We start from the raw sequence: 15,312 nt of genomic DNA, 5'->3' as shown, positions 1-15,312 counted from the left end.
CCTAGCCCACTACAGCGCCCTCTATAGATTACATCTTTCGCTTTGGTTTATTTCTTTTAATGGATTAAATGGATATTTGTTTTTGCCAAAACCTACTGTTATTTACCCAAGAGGAATTCTAAAGCTACTTAAAATATCACCTAAAAACCATTCCAATATTTCAGCATATTTTTGCAAATAACAGATGAGTGTCGAAGGACACAGAGAGAGCAAAATCACCAGAAAAGTTTTTTTGGGGGAAAGGAAGCGACATGAACTGTTCGGATGACAAACACGAGGACGACTTACAACAGTAACCAACAAACGAAGTCTGGGAACTGTGCTCCACAGTTTAATTCAACATCAAAGGGAGACCTCTCTTCAGCAAAATCCACCAATCTCTCTCTCTGGAGAGGCTCCATCTTATTATAACACCTCTCCCCTTTTACACAAGACATTTAAAACCTGCGACAATCTTGCTCATAACAAATATAAATGACAAGTTTTTCTCTTTGGCTAATACATCTTACTGCAAGTACGATCTACTACACAGAAAGAGGCAATATTTTACGATTTCAGACTTTTTGGATAAACTAAGAAACTCCCCAATTCTACTTCTAACAACTGTACACACCTTTGGTGTTATCTAAAACCCAAATAAAGTGTCTCTTACGGTTTCCAGTCAGAAGACATACCTTGAAACTATCAGCAAAGAAACAATATTATTAACAAAATAATTCTTTGGAAATAGTGATCATGCCAAGTATGACGAGACAATTAATAATGAAAGCTAACACTTTTTAAAAGTTAAAAGAAGTTTCAGTGGACATTTTGATATTGCTAGGATGACATCTGGCAAGCACCAGATTTCAGAGCTTCTACGCTTAAACATGCAATATGGCTTTATTTGCTTAGCAAATTTAGAATATACACAGACAGTTTGGCCATTTAACTTTTGCTTACAGTAAATAATAACCTGCGCATAGTCTGGATTCCAAGACCTTGTTCCCTAGGCCCCCTTGCAAATGTGATTTAGGCTCAACCATGCGTTCTTGTCCTGCTCATTTCGACAGGGTCACACGTCGCAAAGAAACACTTCAAGACGCAAATGAAGATTACAAAAGGCAAGTCTTGCAAACTGGGTTGTGACTGAAAGCACTGTCCCTAGCTTGCACACAATGACGGCAAGAGATCTTCTCTTCTCATAATCTGAAAAAAAAACACCCAAATTCTGTTTACTTTATAGGCTAATAGCTATTCCAAAATAATATCCCAATATCAACAGACATAGCTGTCATAGAATTACTGCTGGTACTTCCGACTTTGTACATTTGCTGTAATTGATGATGTAAAGCTCCATGGTTGATGGCAGTCGGGCCTCTACTTTCCCTGACCCTGGCAGGGACAGGGTTTGGGGAATTTACCACAAAAATAGTCAAGCCTCAAGAAGTACAAACATACATTAAAAACACAAATCGCCATCCAATTAAGAGTAGCAAAACTGCTGATAATCTTAAATTTAGCCAGCAGCAACACTGCAAAAATTAATACCCAATTTCTCCAACTGTTGGAGGATTAAGGATTGAATAGAATTTATCAAAACAAAACCTAAGATTTACCAAACTTTGATGCATCCATCATAGAGTCTTGACCTTAACCTTTACCCCTGACCCAACATGAGGTGAGCGTTGACCCTGAATGACCTCCAGCCTCTGACTTACATTAACGAATGCTGACCCTTGTCTACCCGTCTACATATGCTTGGGAATATTCGCTGCTAGCAAAGTCCTAGCCCTAGATACAAGGTGCGAACGCACAGAACTTCCAATTGTATTAGTTCCAACTTATGAGTATTGGCTTCCCTTCTCAAGCACCTAGGTCCTTGACCCCCTGCCTGACCTCTGGCCCCTGACCTCCTACGCATACAGTTTGGTGTACTCATTGGGCTCTTCCTCGTTGCTGGCGACTGGGGTCACCGCGAAGGGCTCCACATGCAGGAACATGTTGAGTTGCATCGAGACCTTCCTGAATTCCCCAAAGAAGGTCAGGCAGTAGAGACCGAAGGAGATGGCCAAAGCCCATTCAAAGGATGTACTCACTATGTGGAAGGCGTAACCCTGTTGATGCCACACACAAAATTCACGGACAAAATATTAAACTTGGCAGAATCGTTCTCAAGGTTTAAAAAAAAAGAAAGTGAGTCAAGCCTCCAATGTTGCAACTGGGAACAAAATCAATCTCACCAACTTACCCCGTCTGTTGGCTTCCAGAGTTGCTGTGTGTCTGTCCGGTTGTGGTGATGCATCCACTTGTATTCCGCAACCCCTTCAAACGTAACGCCTGTGGGAACAGGTTGCTAAGGAACTGTTTGGAAAATAAAGGCCTCTCGTTCATTTCTCCTTCGTCTGAAAATCAAGAAAAATCTCTCTCGAATGGGACCACCCAAGTGCTCTCTGCAGAAATTTTTTTTGGGAGGGGGGTATTCCAAGCTACAATATTCCGTTGCTCTACCAAAATCCTGCTGCCCTACTCAACCATATTGTTGGCCCTATTTTTTATATAACCCCCTTCACAAAGTTTTTTTCGAAGGGTTGGTTTCTCCCTAATATCTCCTGTTGCCCTGTCCCTACTCCATTTTATCCGCTTCACATTCAACAACCCACAAATTTAAGGCCGTGTCCGAAACGGGCTTTCAGAGCTACGGCGAGGTCTATTGTCTACGCGTCTCCACGCATTTCCAATGGAGCGAAGACCTTGACCTAGCTCTAGACAAGAGATTTGGATGCAGCCTACTGCCTACCTAAGACGGTGACTCGACTGACCCGCGATTGTTAAAAGTGCCACAACATGTAAAGTTAAGTATTGCAGCGCCCTCTACAGGTAACCTCTGTCAATGTCACGGTGATGTCGGTCACTGTGATGTCACAACCAGATGCCTGTACTTGGCTTGAATGTATATATTTATTTGACGTCGTGAAAAAGTACCCATGTTAAAATGGGTCTTGGCACTTTTGGTCAAAGCAAACGTTTGTCCAGCGAGCTGCCCGCCACATTTTGATGCGGATGACACTGCTTTACTTTCACGAATCAGTGTATCTCAAATGACATCAAAAATCTCATTCTCCAAAAATCTCAACCTTTGTTTAAGAAAGGGATACAGGTTACCAAGGAGACCAGCATCATGAGCGAAAGGAGGAGACGCAGTCGGCAGACGAGAAGGCGACAATACTCCGGGTAGAGCAGATACGAGATGCGCACGTGGATGATGGCATAAATGGTGCCGCAGAGGAACAGCGTTAATGCTCCAATTTCATGGACAACAATGACGTTGACATCCTGGAAAAAAAAATCATTAAGTCACAAACGTTTTAATATTGAACTGATATTGGAATCAGTCTTGAGAAAACGTTCCACTCTGGTTCTTCCCTTTGCTGATATTGCAATTTCTTTTCTTTTTCTGCAGGTTTTAGTGCTTTGGGATAAATTCAAATATGCTCAAACAATAACACTGGCAGTAAATTCCATTTTTTTTCCTTGTTTTTTTAATATGCTGCCTGTGGAACATATAAAGGATAACCAAAAGTTTGGAAAAAGTATTCAGGGCCAAAACCTTCATAACCTACAAGAGATTTTTCAATCTTTACACTTACATATCCAGGCATCGGCAATAATACAGGGCCAACATGGTTGAGGTTTTAAGGGAAAGTAAGGCTTGAGTTCTGAATAAAATGCCAACAAAAAGGGGGAGGTGTCTCGTGGGTCAAAACCGCCCTGCTCTGACACACACACATATATAAAAGAACAAATAAATGAAGTAACAATTATTGTAATAATCACGAAAAGATGGCATCCTGTGAGGGTCTTTATTTGTTCATCAGCAACACACAATGCATCTTTGTGTCTGTCTGCAATAGTCTGGCATAAAAAAATCTGAACGACCTGCCCCCAGAAAAAAAATTCCTGGATCTAAAGATGAACGGAGGATATACGCTCAACAACAAATTCATCGTAACTGCGCAGCCGTACTCTCTTGATTTTTACCTGGAAGTTGCCGACGAGACTGAGACCGAATGTCCCAGCCAGCCCCAGGAACAAGCTGGCTTTGTTCAGGCACCCGATGCTCCGTGGCGGCAACCCCTCGATCGTGTCCAGCTCTTTATAGCGGACAAACACCAGCGCCAGTACTGTGCGGAACAATTAGAATAGGTGTTCATGGACACCCAAGGTGGCTTGGCCATTTCTACTGGGCGAGAGCTTGTCACAGGGCTGGTCTTAATTACAAATGGTTAATAAAACCACTGGCTGGCTGTTCGCCACCTCTCGGAGGGAGCAGTATATGCCACGTATGCACCAACTTCCATATAAGGGGATTAACCGTAATTACTCGCGAGAGAAACACAACATGTGTAGAAGAGACTTTCAAAATATGGGGTAAACTTGAACAAATGTGTTGAAATTTTATAATTTTTCAAATGTGTTTTAACTTTGTGACTCAAAAGGTGTTCGTAATTGGAGGTAAATGTGCTTGGCCTGTCTTCAACGTTCGGCTCGGAAGAATGGATGCTGACAATGTCCCTCGCCTTCATCTTAGGCATTTTCTGAATCCATCCTCCTAGTGACCTGCTCTTAATTGATTGGTTCAGACCAGCCAAGCACACATTTATTCCCTAATTTATCAAAACACTGAGAATCATTGGTACTTTTGGGGGGATATTCCCAAAAACTCATTCACAAAGTTTGATGACCTACAATGCTGAAATGGTAAAACCAACTGGGAACAAATTGAGTGCACTTCTCCACGTAAATCAGACGCCAAACTAACTTCCCATAAACTTTAATCTTCCCTCACACAAGATGATTCCTGAAGGTATCATTCCTAGTGATAAAGTGTCTCCTCATTACCTATTTAAAGAACCGTCCATCAGTACCATCTCTTAAAGTGCTTTTACAAAAGGGGCAATTCACAATAGTGCGCCTCCAAGAGTTTGCAACGCGTTGACCAATCACTGTGCGCGAAATCTGTTGACCCTCTCTAAATGCGCATTGGGTCGACAGATTTCTTGCACAGTGATTGGTCAATGTGTTGCAAACTCTTGGAGGCGCCCTATTGTGAAACACCCATATTACAACCCTCACATTTGGGGTCACAAGACCAACAACATGGGTATCGTTTCACAGCCTCATATCCAGCCTTTACTTAGTTTATTTTTATTATATTTTGGGATTCAATGTAACATTGTCTTCTCTAATTCAGGGATGAGATTGACCAATGATAAAAATGGCTAAAAACAGCCAAAAAAAGGCATAAAGAAGCTCAACTGTGAAAATCTCCTATACGTTTGTACACAGCCAGTCAGGAAAAAAATGCTGAAATCCAAAACAAAAAAAGCTGATATCAGCTGAAAAGCTGAGAAATCTCATCCCTGCTAATTCTCAAGGCTTTTACGTGGAATAATTTTGTCCCGGCTGAATGGAAGGAGCAAAGAAGATTCAAGCACTTACAGACCAAGGCAGAGAGATTGACAAACTGGGCAAAAACGCAACTCTCCGGGGGCTTTGCGCCCGTATCGCTGAAAACGAAATAAAAAAAGGGAGAAAATCTATCGAACAAGGCATTTCAATTTTCCAAAATGTGTACACACCCGAAGTTTAATCTCCCACTTCCTCTAATGCCTCAGATTTTATAGCTGCCGGGTCCCTAAGTTTGCCACCTATGGTGCAGTCTGATTGGTTTTTGCAGTAAATGGTGAATAAAGGGACCCGGCTACTGTACACTCAAATTACTGTCAAAGATGTTGCATCATACTTAGTCAGTTTCTCATCGTAAGATCTAAGGATATCGTTGCTTGTGGAAATATGTGTATATCATTTGACAATTGTTTCAAAAATGTGGAAGTGGTCCAAGAGAATGAAAGTCTCAGGAATATGATAAGTTGAAGGAGGGGAAGTGGACTGACCACCATCAGTTTCTGAACAGTTATTGACGGCAAAGAATATACATGTTCACTGTGTCTGACCAGGAATAGTGCAAGAGATTTTGTTATGTTCCGTGTAAAGAATTTGGACCACTATCAGATCGGCACAGAACACCCGGGTGATTTTGAATTATTTTTGAAGCAGTGATCCCTGCGATATCTTGTCATTACCTGATGTATGGAAACACCACTGGGACGTCGCCCCTCAGCACAGCTATGAGATAAGAGATTCCGATGGTGATGACGAGCAACAGGAACATGCTGACTGGCAAGAAGCCTAAGCCCTGTGGCCGACAGGCCATCCTGATCTAACCAAAAAAAAACAAAAAAACTTGTCATGTCCCAAACTCAGGTTTATCCAATGCCTTGGGGCTGGCTCGGCTGAGTGAGCATGGCCATTGGCATACAGTGTGGACCTCCGAAGGAAAGAAGTGTGGTGTAGCATAGTGTCTGAAGCTTGAAGATGAGTGGATTCGCTGTGTCCAGTGTTCCCCCTCCCTGAATAACGGCTTCAGAGGCATTTTGGAGAGGGGGTTAACAATGGAAAACTAAAAAGGAATAGTCCAGGAACATCAGCTACATTTCTGTTCGAAGCAATTGTGGGAGAAAAAGGAATAACCCCCCCCCCCGTCCTAACTACAGAGCAAAACTTTTTATAGATTGTCATGCTTGTCTAGTTTGTGTCCCACTCCTGAGTCGTATGGCCCACCCACGTCCAAATGTTTAAAAAGACGATGCAGGGTCCTGCTTTTCGGACTTATTTTGCAACACTTGGCATTAATGACAAACTTAGCCCTAGGCTAGGACTAAAACTTGAACTTGAAGTAGGACCCAAGTCATCGACAACTTGAAGAAATGCATAAATTCTCCTCCCCCGAAGAAAGCCACAGCTCAACTGCACTAATCTGACCAGAAACTTACCTTGCTTCTCTTACCTCGGCCTGTTTTGTTTAATGTATATTTTGACGCCTACTTGGCCCCAAAAGGAATTATCGCAGCCCTTTTTTACTGGCTATTTGGCTTTTTCTGACATGTGTAATCGATCGGTGGATTGGAGTAACGCGCCACCAACGACCCAAATAAGTAAAGGTGAAGACAACTACATTAACCATCTAGGAGTGGTAGACTCGTGTAGTAGATATTTACAACAGACTTTGGAATTTTGCTTCATGAGTTTGTCTCCAAAAGACGTCTTCCTATCAATTTTATTATTGAAATGATTCTGTTTCAGCGCATTGGTTGTGATGGATGAATCATTGCTATTTTGGAGAATATTTTTAACCAGCACCACAAATACAACACAGAACACCCCTAATACATTTTGGTACAAACCTCTATTGACAACTGCACTTGCACGTGATGGTGACAGGCATTACTATTTTAATTAATATTGCTTCAGTGCAGGAAGCTAGACGACAAAGTGAGTCTGTTGATGAAGCAAATTTTCTTACTCTGAATTATTTCACCTTGCTTAAGCATGAAAAAAAATCATGTAATTGAGCTTGATCATAACGATAATGATGGTATAAATTGTTAGTGCCGTTACAATTCTCTCTTGTACTGGTGCCGTTAAGACAGAATCATGTGCACGTTCGTGGCTAGAAAAAAATTATCGCATTGGTGACATAACGTTACCTCTCATGGTAACGTCCTCATGTCAGCATTGTTCATGTGTTTGCTCAGCCCTTTTTGATCTGCCCTCCCTGGCAGTATGTTGAGTCTTGAACATATTTCAAAGATTAGTTTGTAAAGGGCAAATATCTTCGACACATATGCATATAAAAGGGGGTGGGGTGTACGATCCCCCAAACTGTAGATAACTTTGTGGTGTGAACTTGGTGTCCTTTCTATTGCCTGTCTGACGGTGCAATCAAGGAATGTTCTGTACTTTCACTTTTAATATCTGTTGTCTTATTAATAAGTCTTATAAGAGCATACATATTGCATGTCCACATTTTTTTCCTGTCAAAATTTACTCCAGATGATGTAGACCTCTTTAAATGGCAACAGCGTGGATGAACGAATAGGTCACAAAGTGGTAAGTCATTCATTACACAGCAAGTCCAGTGTTGCAAAAACCAGCTTGTGTCTTGGAGGAAGAACAGGGAGATTGGGACATGATACTTTAACTCCATCCCCCAAAGGAAAGCTCAGTTTGTATTCCACATATAGTGTTGTGGCATTTTTGGTAAACTTAAATGTTATGAAGGCACATGAATTTAGGAAATTTTTACCTAGGGTCAGGTGCTTTCAAATTTTCAAAACAAATGTCGAACCGCTGCCTTTTTCAAAATCTCCAGACAGCGTCATGAGGTCTTTTTCCCATGACTACATCCTGGGGAAGTGTTTATGGTCCTTATGGACTTGTCTATTTGGACATTACAGCTGAACAGAATATGCAGGATAAAGACTGTGAGTGTGACTTAGCTTTGGTGTGTTACATAAGCTCCATCCCATTATCAGCTCAATCACACAAACTAAACAAGATGAGGCTTGTGACATTATTACCTTTGATCGGTTTTTATTAAGAGCCGACTAAGTGCACATGTATGTAGTGTTAGTCGGTTTGTGTACCCAGCAGCATTACGTATGCTAGTCATTGCTGGAATAAGTTTGTAAGGGCGCGGTTAATTGTGCAATGTCTGAATCTTTGGGGATGGAAACGCAACCTGTTCAGCGTGAAGCATCAACCGACGTGGCAAACACTTCCAGTTATGGCTCAACATCGTTGGGTGGAGATACGGACAGGTGGGATGGCTACATGTGTTGTTAAGGGGTTGCATACTCCTTTTAAGTGAGAAGTTGTGTCTGTTTTAGGCCAAGTTGTGTATCTCCCAATAGAATGATCTTGGTCAGGTGTCTGAATATAGGCTGTTGAACTAGTGCAAAAAAGTTCGTTTCCCAGACCCCATGAAACCAGTCGGACGTTTCAGGTGATTTCATAAGAGTTAGGAATGGAGAGCGTTCAGCCAGTTGCCTTACATGGGACTTGAATGATCATTGCTTATTAGGGAAGAATGGATTATGTGATCTAGAATTCCAGCATGGAGTCCAATCTGGAAATGAACTCTTGATGTGGACTGTAGAAGCTTCTTCGGTGGAGCCAACAATAAATGGAATTCAGCGAGGACTTATAAATTCATGCTATTGGGGGACATTTAACAACAATTTTTATCACGCACATATTGCTCAGGTACAATCCTTATGCGGGAAATGTGCAACAATTTTGTGCCCATTCTGCTGAAAACTGGCTCGGCATGCTTTACGCCACAGACACACATATTAAGTGTGTCAGTGGTATGTTCATTGCTTCATGAATGGGCAGTTTACCGGGAGTGAATCAGTTTTGCTAAAGTTTGGAAATGAAAAGAAAAAAGTAATAAATTTGATTTTTTTTGTAAATCTTACCCAACAGTAGTAAGGTCTCAAGGAAGAGAACCATGTGTACGCCGTGGTTGTTTGTTGGTCTCGGCTGGCTACCGATAGCAGTCGGTGTCTCACTGGGGCTATCCTTCATTATACCGTAAGCAATGTACATTAGCTTATGTCAGGGGTCCAGTTTTCCATAAGCTATCAGCAGTGTGTGTGTTAACCGTAGCCCCCTTGGATGTATTTGAAATAATGAAATTTGAGGATTGAGGACTGTTAGGATAAAAGTTTTACATGTAAACTGTTATCAAAGGCAGGTTTAGATTTCTGTTTTATTTTTTCATGCCTGGAAAAGTCATGAAAAGTCATAGAAATATGTGTTCATTTTCCAGGAAAAGTCTTGAAATTTGGTAAAAATGACTAAAGTTATGCGTGTGACTTCTGTTATCAAAAATAAGTGCATAAAAATGCATGATTTTATTCACAACTTTGAAAGTCTGATTAGTCAACGAAATCGCATTATTGGGGCATAGATTTTCATAATTTGGTCATGGAAAAGTCATGGAATTGAACTGTCCTCTAGGTACAGGAACCCTGTGTTTTTGACAAGCACTTTACAGGGAGAGATCAGGGAAGATTTCATTAGACGGAATTGTTTGAAATCTTTCTGCCAGGTACTGCATTGCGGTTGGATTGGGCCACGTATCAGCAGGATTCCCCTACATCAGGTAAGCGTGACAAATAACTAGATACCTACATGTACATTCACGAGAAGCATTTCTCATGTAACAATTGGGACAGTTACCTCCGACGTGTCCCTTAACCCTAACCCTCCTCAATCCTTCACCTGTTGGAGGACTGAGGAGTGTTAGGGTTAAGATAACAAGATAGCCATTAATGCCACGCCCCTCAGCTCGTGTACTACAGTGTATCACAAAGAAAACTTTGTTGTTTGGAATAACCTTCTTGTAAGGAGATTCTGTTAGTATTGCATTGGTGGAATCAAACTCCTGGCACATCCCACATGTTCCTTAACTTGAGGTATACATTTAGAATTTGTCAAGCAACTAGATGGTCAAAGAAGTATTTTGCAAAATGGGCGAGCATAAGTCTGAAGTACAGTACTTTCAAAAGTAAACTGAAATCTTATCTATTGTAATAACGCACCATTCTCTGTACAAACCTTCATCTTGATTAATTATTCTTATCTCGGTCCATGTCCACTGTTTTCATTCCGTATCATTCATTTCATCGAGGGTCAGTGATTTCATTCGCTCATCACTTTGTGATTACACAGTGTAGAATTTTTTGTTTGTATTTGAATGTGTTGTACATAATTAGACAAGCCTTTGCTTTTTAGGCTTTTTGTCCTCTATGCTTGTCTTTTTTATGATGATTTAATACATTTGTTTGGTTACTACTTTATGACTATTTAATGCTGTATTCCGTAGGCCTATCGCTATTATTAGAAGAGGAAATAAATGTCTGAAATGAAAGGAAAATGGCTTCCCTTTGGAGTGACCAAACTGATCTTCCGAAATGACTTCTCTTCTCTTTGTAGTGACACAGGCACAGAGCCACCAGAAAGCTGCATATTTGGGCAACTTCTCAACATCTCGAGTGCACTCGGTAATTGTACAAAAGTGAACTTTGGCGGCTGCTCTAATCTCTTTTCAGACAGGAAAGTGTGTCTCACTTTGCTGAAATGCACTGTTCGACCCCAAGGGAATGACTGTGTGCCCCGCCTTCCCCCCTGAGGGCAGTGTAGCCCTGTGTGCTGTGACCAAAATGCTAGCAAAAGCAAATTAGAAAACACAACCAAGTGGAGAAGTTCTCAATCCCCTCCCACGCTATTGTAAATATTTTGTCCAGACAAATATTTTGGAATATGTCTGGGGGTCGCCGCTGTGGTTGATCCCTTTAGAAAGTGAAAGTCCAGTCTCGAGAAGATCACGGGGTCAGCTGCAAGACCAGTCGCAAAGTACACCGCAAGGCTGGTCAGAAGAGTAGTTTCAAGAAAAAGGAATGAACCAGTTTGGTATTACAACGCGGCACGCCCAAAATGACATTCGTCTGAGGTCATTCGGAAGTGCGTGGCCCTATGCAGACTCGTGGATGTGCTTTGTTCCCACATGACCTTGCGTTTTTTTAAATACTGTTCCTTTGTCATGGTTCACTTGAATAGCTTGTGACTTGAATCGAGACTAGATAGCCTGTGATAGACTCAATGGTAATACTATTCACAAACACTCCAGCAGAAACAGCAGATGATTTACGTGTTTCTCCTGTGCTTAAACTTTCCTGCAGCCTTTGCAACCATCTATGTCCGCTACAAGCAGGTGGCTGAGTACTACCAGGATGTGCCAGGGAGAGTCTTGAAGTGCAACAAGGCTGGCTTGGTCCTAGGCTCCCTGGCTGCCCTGGGGATGAGCATCGTCGCCAACTTCCAGGTGAGTCTAGTTTTTACCCCCGTTCCCACCAGATGTCTCAGCTCAGGCCAAGCGAGTCTGCACAAAATTGTGGAAGTGAAAGGGATTGTGGGCGACCCAAGCGACTTGACAAATGTGGGTTGAGATGCAGTAAGATAATTTGCTCTGAAGTGGGCGACTTTATGCTGTGCGTAATGCTTTGGGTAAATGAAAACAGGTCAAAATTGAGGGTCTGGTTTTTTTCCAATTCTGTGTCTTGTTGCTTGTAGTTGGCATGGAAGAACTCATGCACACACTCCTTTCCGCGAATCGGGGATGCATAATCCAGTGAGGGTTTGCCGTTAGCATGGTATGCATGATGTCATTCGCATTCATTTGTCAGACCCGGTGCTAGGGGAAGGGCACTTGTGTACGGACCTGCAGACTAACGCTGCATCCGATGGGTCACACATGGGGAACAGGCCATTGGTAGATGAAGCCAGAGCTCCCAAAGCCTGATTCTGACGAGGCACTAACCCTCTTTTCCTTCCAATTCTGTCCCGCAACTCGTTTGCGTAGGAGACCAACATGATCATCTTCCACCTGATCGGCGCCATGATGTGCTTCGGCCTGGGCGTCCTCTACGGTTTTACCATGACCTGGATCTCCTACAAGCTGTCGCCCCAGCACTGCACCATGACCATGTTCAGGTTTCGCCTCGCTCTGTCTGCGCTGGCTCTAGTCTTCCTCGTCACGAGTATCCTTTATACTGCCGAGTTCGGACCACAGGGATTGAGTGGCATCAGACTCCATCTACAGTTTAAAATCCCACTCTAAGCCCTCTTATGACGTCCATTCATTCATATTTATGAAAGCATTGCAAGAATTGAACTTGGAAATGCACCGTTCCGACGCATAGGAAAGCAATTTCTGTCTTTCTGTTTCGACATAAGCCCGTTGAATTTAAAGAGGTACAACAGAGAGGCACTTAGCTTTTTTCAAATACATGCAACTAGATAAAAGGAACGGTAAAAACAAACTTCTGACGTGCTGTTGCCGTCAGATAAAACATTGCTAGACTAGGCCCTCTCCACCGTGAGAGCGTGCTATTATACTCATGATCGAAACGGTAATATCGAAGTTGACGTTCCTTAAGCCGCTGGTCTTTAGCTCTCCTGTTTGCCGGTTTAGCAAATTCCCAGTGGGATGGTGACGATCCCCGAAAATGGCTCCCAGAAGATGGGGTGAGTCAGAGTTGTGGTGGATGTTCTCAAGTGTAGTTTAGAGTGTGTTAGTGAGTAAACTTTGAGTTGGTAACCCACACTGGCATTACATGGTCCAGGTTGATAATATCAAAAGCCTTTGAAGGCCGTGCCCATTCTGCAAGCCAGTGCAAAAGCAAAGCAAATTGACATCACAACATATTTTCAGTGAAATTGGCTTGAGTTGAAACATGTTCCACTGTTGCCAATTCACAGCAAGTACATTTGATCTGATTTTTGCAAACCGAGATTCATTTTGAATTGGTGTGAGACTTTCCCGATTTCCGTATTGTCAATGCTTTCAATAAATAAAGCAAAGACTTCAATATTTGTTGCGAAACTAAGCGAAAAACTTGCACAAGTTGCAGTAAATGTTATAATTGTAGGCCTATCCCTCAGATGTAAGAACGGCTCTTGTGGTGGCTTCCATGCAGTACCTGAATCTCCTCCTATAATCAAACAGATATGCCGCGAATTGTATGGAAGCTGTGGCCGACGCGACTTGCAAAACCCTCCGACGAATGCTTCGTGGATTTTTCATTTTCCCCAAATCACACCCCCCCCGGTATGAACTTGAAGTAAGAAGTGGCTGACTGTGATTTGCTTGTCACCCTTGTTCCCAGGGCTTCGGTCTGCATGTGGCAAGCACAGCCTCCGAGTGGGCCATGGCCGTGGCCTTCCTCTTCTTTTTCTTCACCTTCATCAAGGAATTCCAGAAGGTCGAGTTGGCGGCGGAGGTCAGACGGTGTCAGAGGTTAATCAATGCGATTGGTGACCCGAATGCCTAAGTAGCAGATTATGCAGATTCCCATAAACTAAGATCACAATGCATCAGTTTTATTTTTATCGATTGCAGTGGGTGAACTTAGTGATCCTGAGGTCAAAGGTCAACTATTCTTGCATAGTCATTGGGATTTATTGATGATAAATCCAACAATTAATGGAGGTTTTTCAAGACATCAATTGACCCAAACGTGAAATTAATCGGAGGTCACACAGTCTAATGAGGCAGTTTGGCATTTCAAGTGCACATGCGCAAAATGGAGTGCATCATAGGTCGCTCGAGGACATCAGTAGAGCCGTACACCAACTTACGCGTACTGAACATGTAGGAAGTGGCATGGCATCAGGTGCTCTGCTTTCAAATGACTTTGTGATTTTGTGATTTGAATTAAAGACCTGGCTCAACGTAACACAAAATCCATTTTTTTTCTTTTTACAGTTTTAAAGGTTTACCGTCTCAGCTCTAATTTCTTGAAATTGTTAGCAACATCAACAATGATAGAAAAATATGTTATGTAATGTGGTGCCTAATTTATGATGAGGTCACACATGTCACAGGAATTTTATTGTGGATCTGACTAGTTGCTCATAGCTTTAAAAGTTACACCGACTGACCCAATGAAAAGGATTCAACAGTCATTGTGTTGTGTCCCACATCCGATTCGTTACGCTCAATTATCGATTATCATTGATCGATTCTGACATTAATACAGTACACCCAAGTGAATATGTCCCATGCATAACAAATTAGGTGTTTAAGACTTTAGCACAGGAACCAGTGCTTGAGCCAACATGAATACTCCATTCATTTGTACTTCGATTCCCCGTTCAAAATGACATCACGCTTTGGTACCCTGTACACATCTCGGATGAATGGGATGATTCTACAGTGTCATGAGGTCACAAGTGTAAAAGTTGGGCTTAATTGCAAATCTCTGTAATTCTGTAACTTCCAAGGGGGGGGGGTGCACATTGAAAGGTGATGTCAGTGAACCAAAGGATCCGAGGCTGAAAAATAAAAAAGAAATCAGAAAAGTGCTTCTGATGTCAAAACCTGAAACGGATTGTAGTTTCACATCTACAAGGTTATTGCATGGTCACAAACTGCACTTTCTGTCCATCAGCGACATAATTATGCCTATATATGCAGTTGCAAAGATTATTTTCTAAACAGTGTGTATCAAGTACTTGAATTCATTGATAGTTAGCATTTGTGCAAAAAGTAGATTTCACAAAAATATTTTGACCGTAGTTTTAGTGCCTGAATATGCTGTTGGGATCAAATCTTTTAAAATTTTACAGAGGAGAGATTTTTTCTTGCTTATTCAGTAGGCAGCTGCGCGTGTAAATTCTTTGTCTCTGTGATTTTTGTGTAACAATACATCTTTATAGTTCCGAGGTTTGGAAATATTTATATATATATACACACACAGTGGAACACTGTTAGGACAAGGTCCTTGAGACTTCATAAATTACCTTGTTATAATAAAAGAAAAAACGAAAAATTGGGACCTAAAATTGTCCTCGTTATAAATA

At 41.9% G+C, this 15,312-nt stretch overlaps 2 protein-coding genes across 13 annotated transcripts; one reads left to right on the top strand and one right to left on the bottom strand.

Annotated features, from left to right (window-relative positions):
* Positions 1-309: 309 nt before the first annotated feature.
* LOC110975021 (DNA damage-regulated autophagy modulator protein 1-like) lies at positions 310-7,035 on the bottom strand. Of its 4 annotated transcripts, XM_022227085.2 has the most exons (8): positions 6,876-7,035; positions 6,126-6,262; positions 5,482-5,549; positions 4,021-4,163; positions 3,138-3,315; positions 2,231-2,319; positions 1,893-2,096; positions 310-1,188 (listed from the first exon to the last, which is right to left on the bottom strand). In XM_022227085.2, the coding sequence occupies exons 2-7, from the start codon at positions 6,254-6,256 to the stop codon at positions 1,896-1,898; spliced, it is 810 nt and encodes a 269-aa protein (XP_022082777.1). In that variant the 5' UTR covers positions 6,257-6,262; positions 6,876-7,035; the 3' UTR covers positions 310-1,188; positions 1,893-1,895. The 4 variants fall into 4 exon arrangements, with proteins under 4 accessions (XP_022082777.1, XP_022082775.1, XP_022082778.1 ...); XM_022227083.2 differs by having other exon boundaries at positions 310-2,096; XM_022227086.2 differs by having other exon boundaries at positions 310-2,096; positions 6,126-6,257; positions 6,876-7,025.
* A 250-nt stretch (positions 7,036-7,285) lies between these two features.
* LOC110975023 (DNA damage-regulated autophagy modulator protein 2-like) lies at positions 7,286-15,312 on the top strand. Of its 9 annotated transcripts, none has more exons than XM_087130719.1 (9): positions 7,286-7,374; positions 7,936-7,992; positions 9,373-9,477; positions 9,998-10,051; positions 10,885-10,952; positions 11,631-11,773; positions 12,311-12,488; positions 12,902-12,975; positions 13,617-15,312. In XM_087130719.1, the coding sequence occupies exons 3-9, from the start codon at positions 9,395-9,397 to the stop codon at positions 13,779-13,781; spliced, it is 765 nt and encodes a 254-aa protein (XP_086986845.1). In that variant the 5' UTR covers positions 7,286-7,374; positions 7,936-7,992; positions 9,373-9,394; the 3' UTR covers positions 13,782-15,312. The 9 variants fall into 9 exon arrangements, with proteins under 9 accessions (XP_086986845.1, XP_022082783.2, XP_022082784.2 ...); XM_022227091.2 differs by having other exon boundaries at positions 9,370-9,477; XM_022227092.2 differs by lacking the exon at positions 7,286-7,374 and adding an exon at positions 7,385-7,486 and having other exon boundaries at positions 9,370-9,477.

The sequence above is a fragment of the Acanthaster planci genome, linkage group LG20, assembly GCF_054643075.1.
Source record: "Acanthaster planci isolate LZ-2023a linkage group LG20, COTS_SCS, whole genome shotgun sequence".
Lineage (NCBI taxonomy): Eukaryota > Metazoa > Echinodermata > Asteroidea > Valvatida > Acanthasteridae > Acanthaster > Acanthaster planci.
The sequence above is the reverse complement of the archived record's forward strand: the minus strand, read 5'-3'. Positions and strand labels throughout refer to the sequence as shown.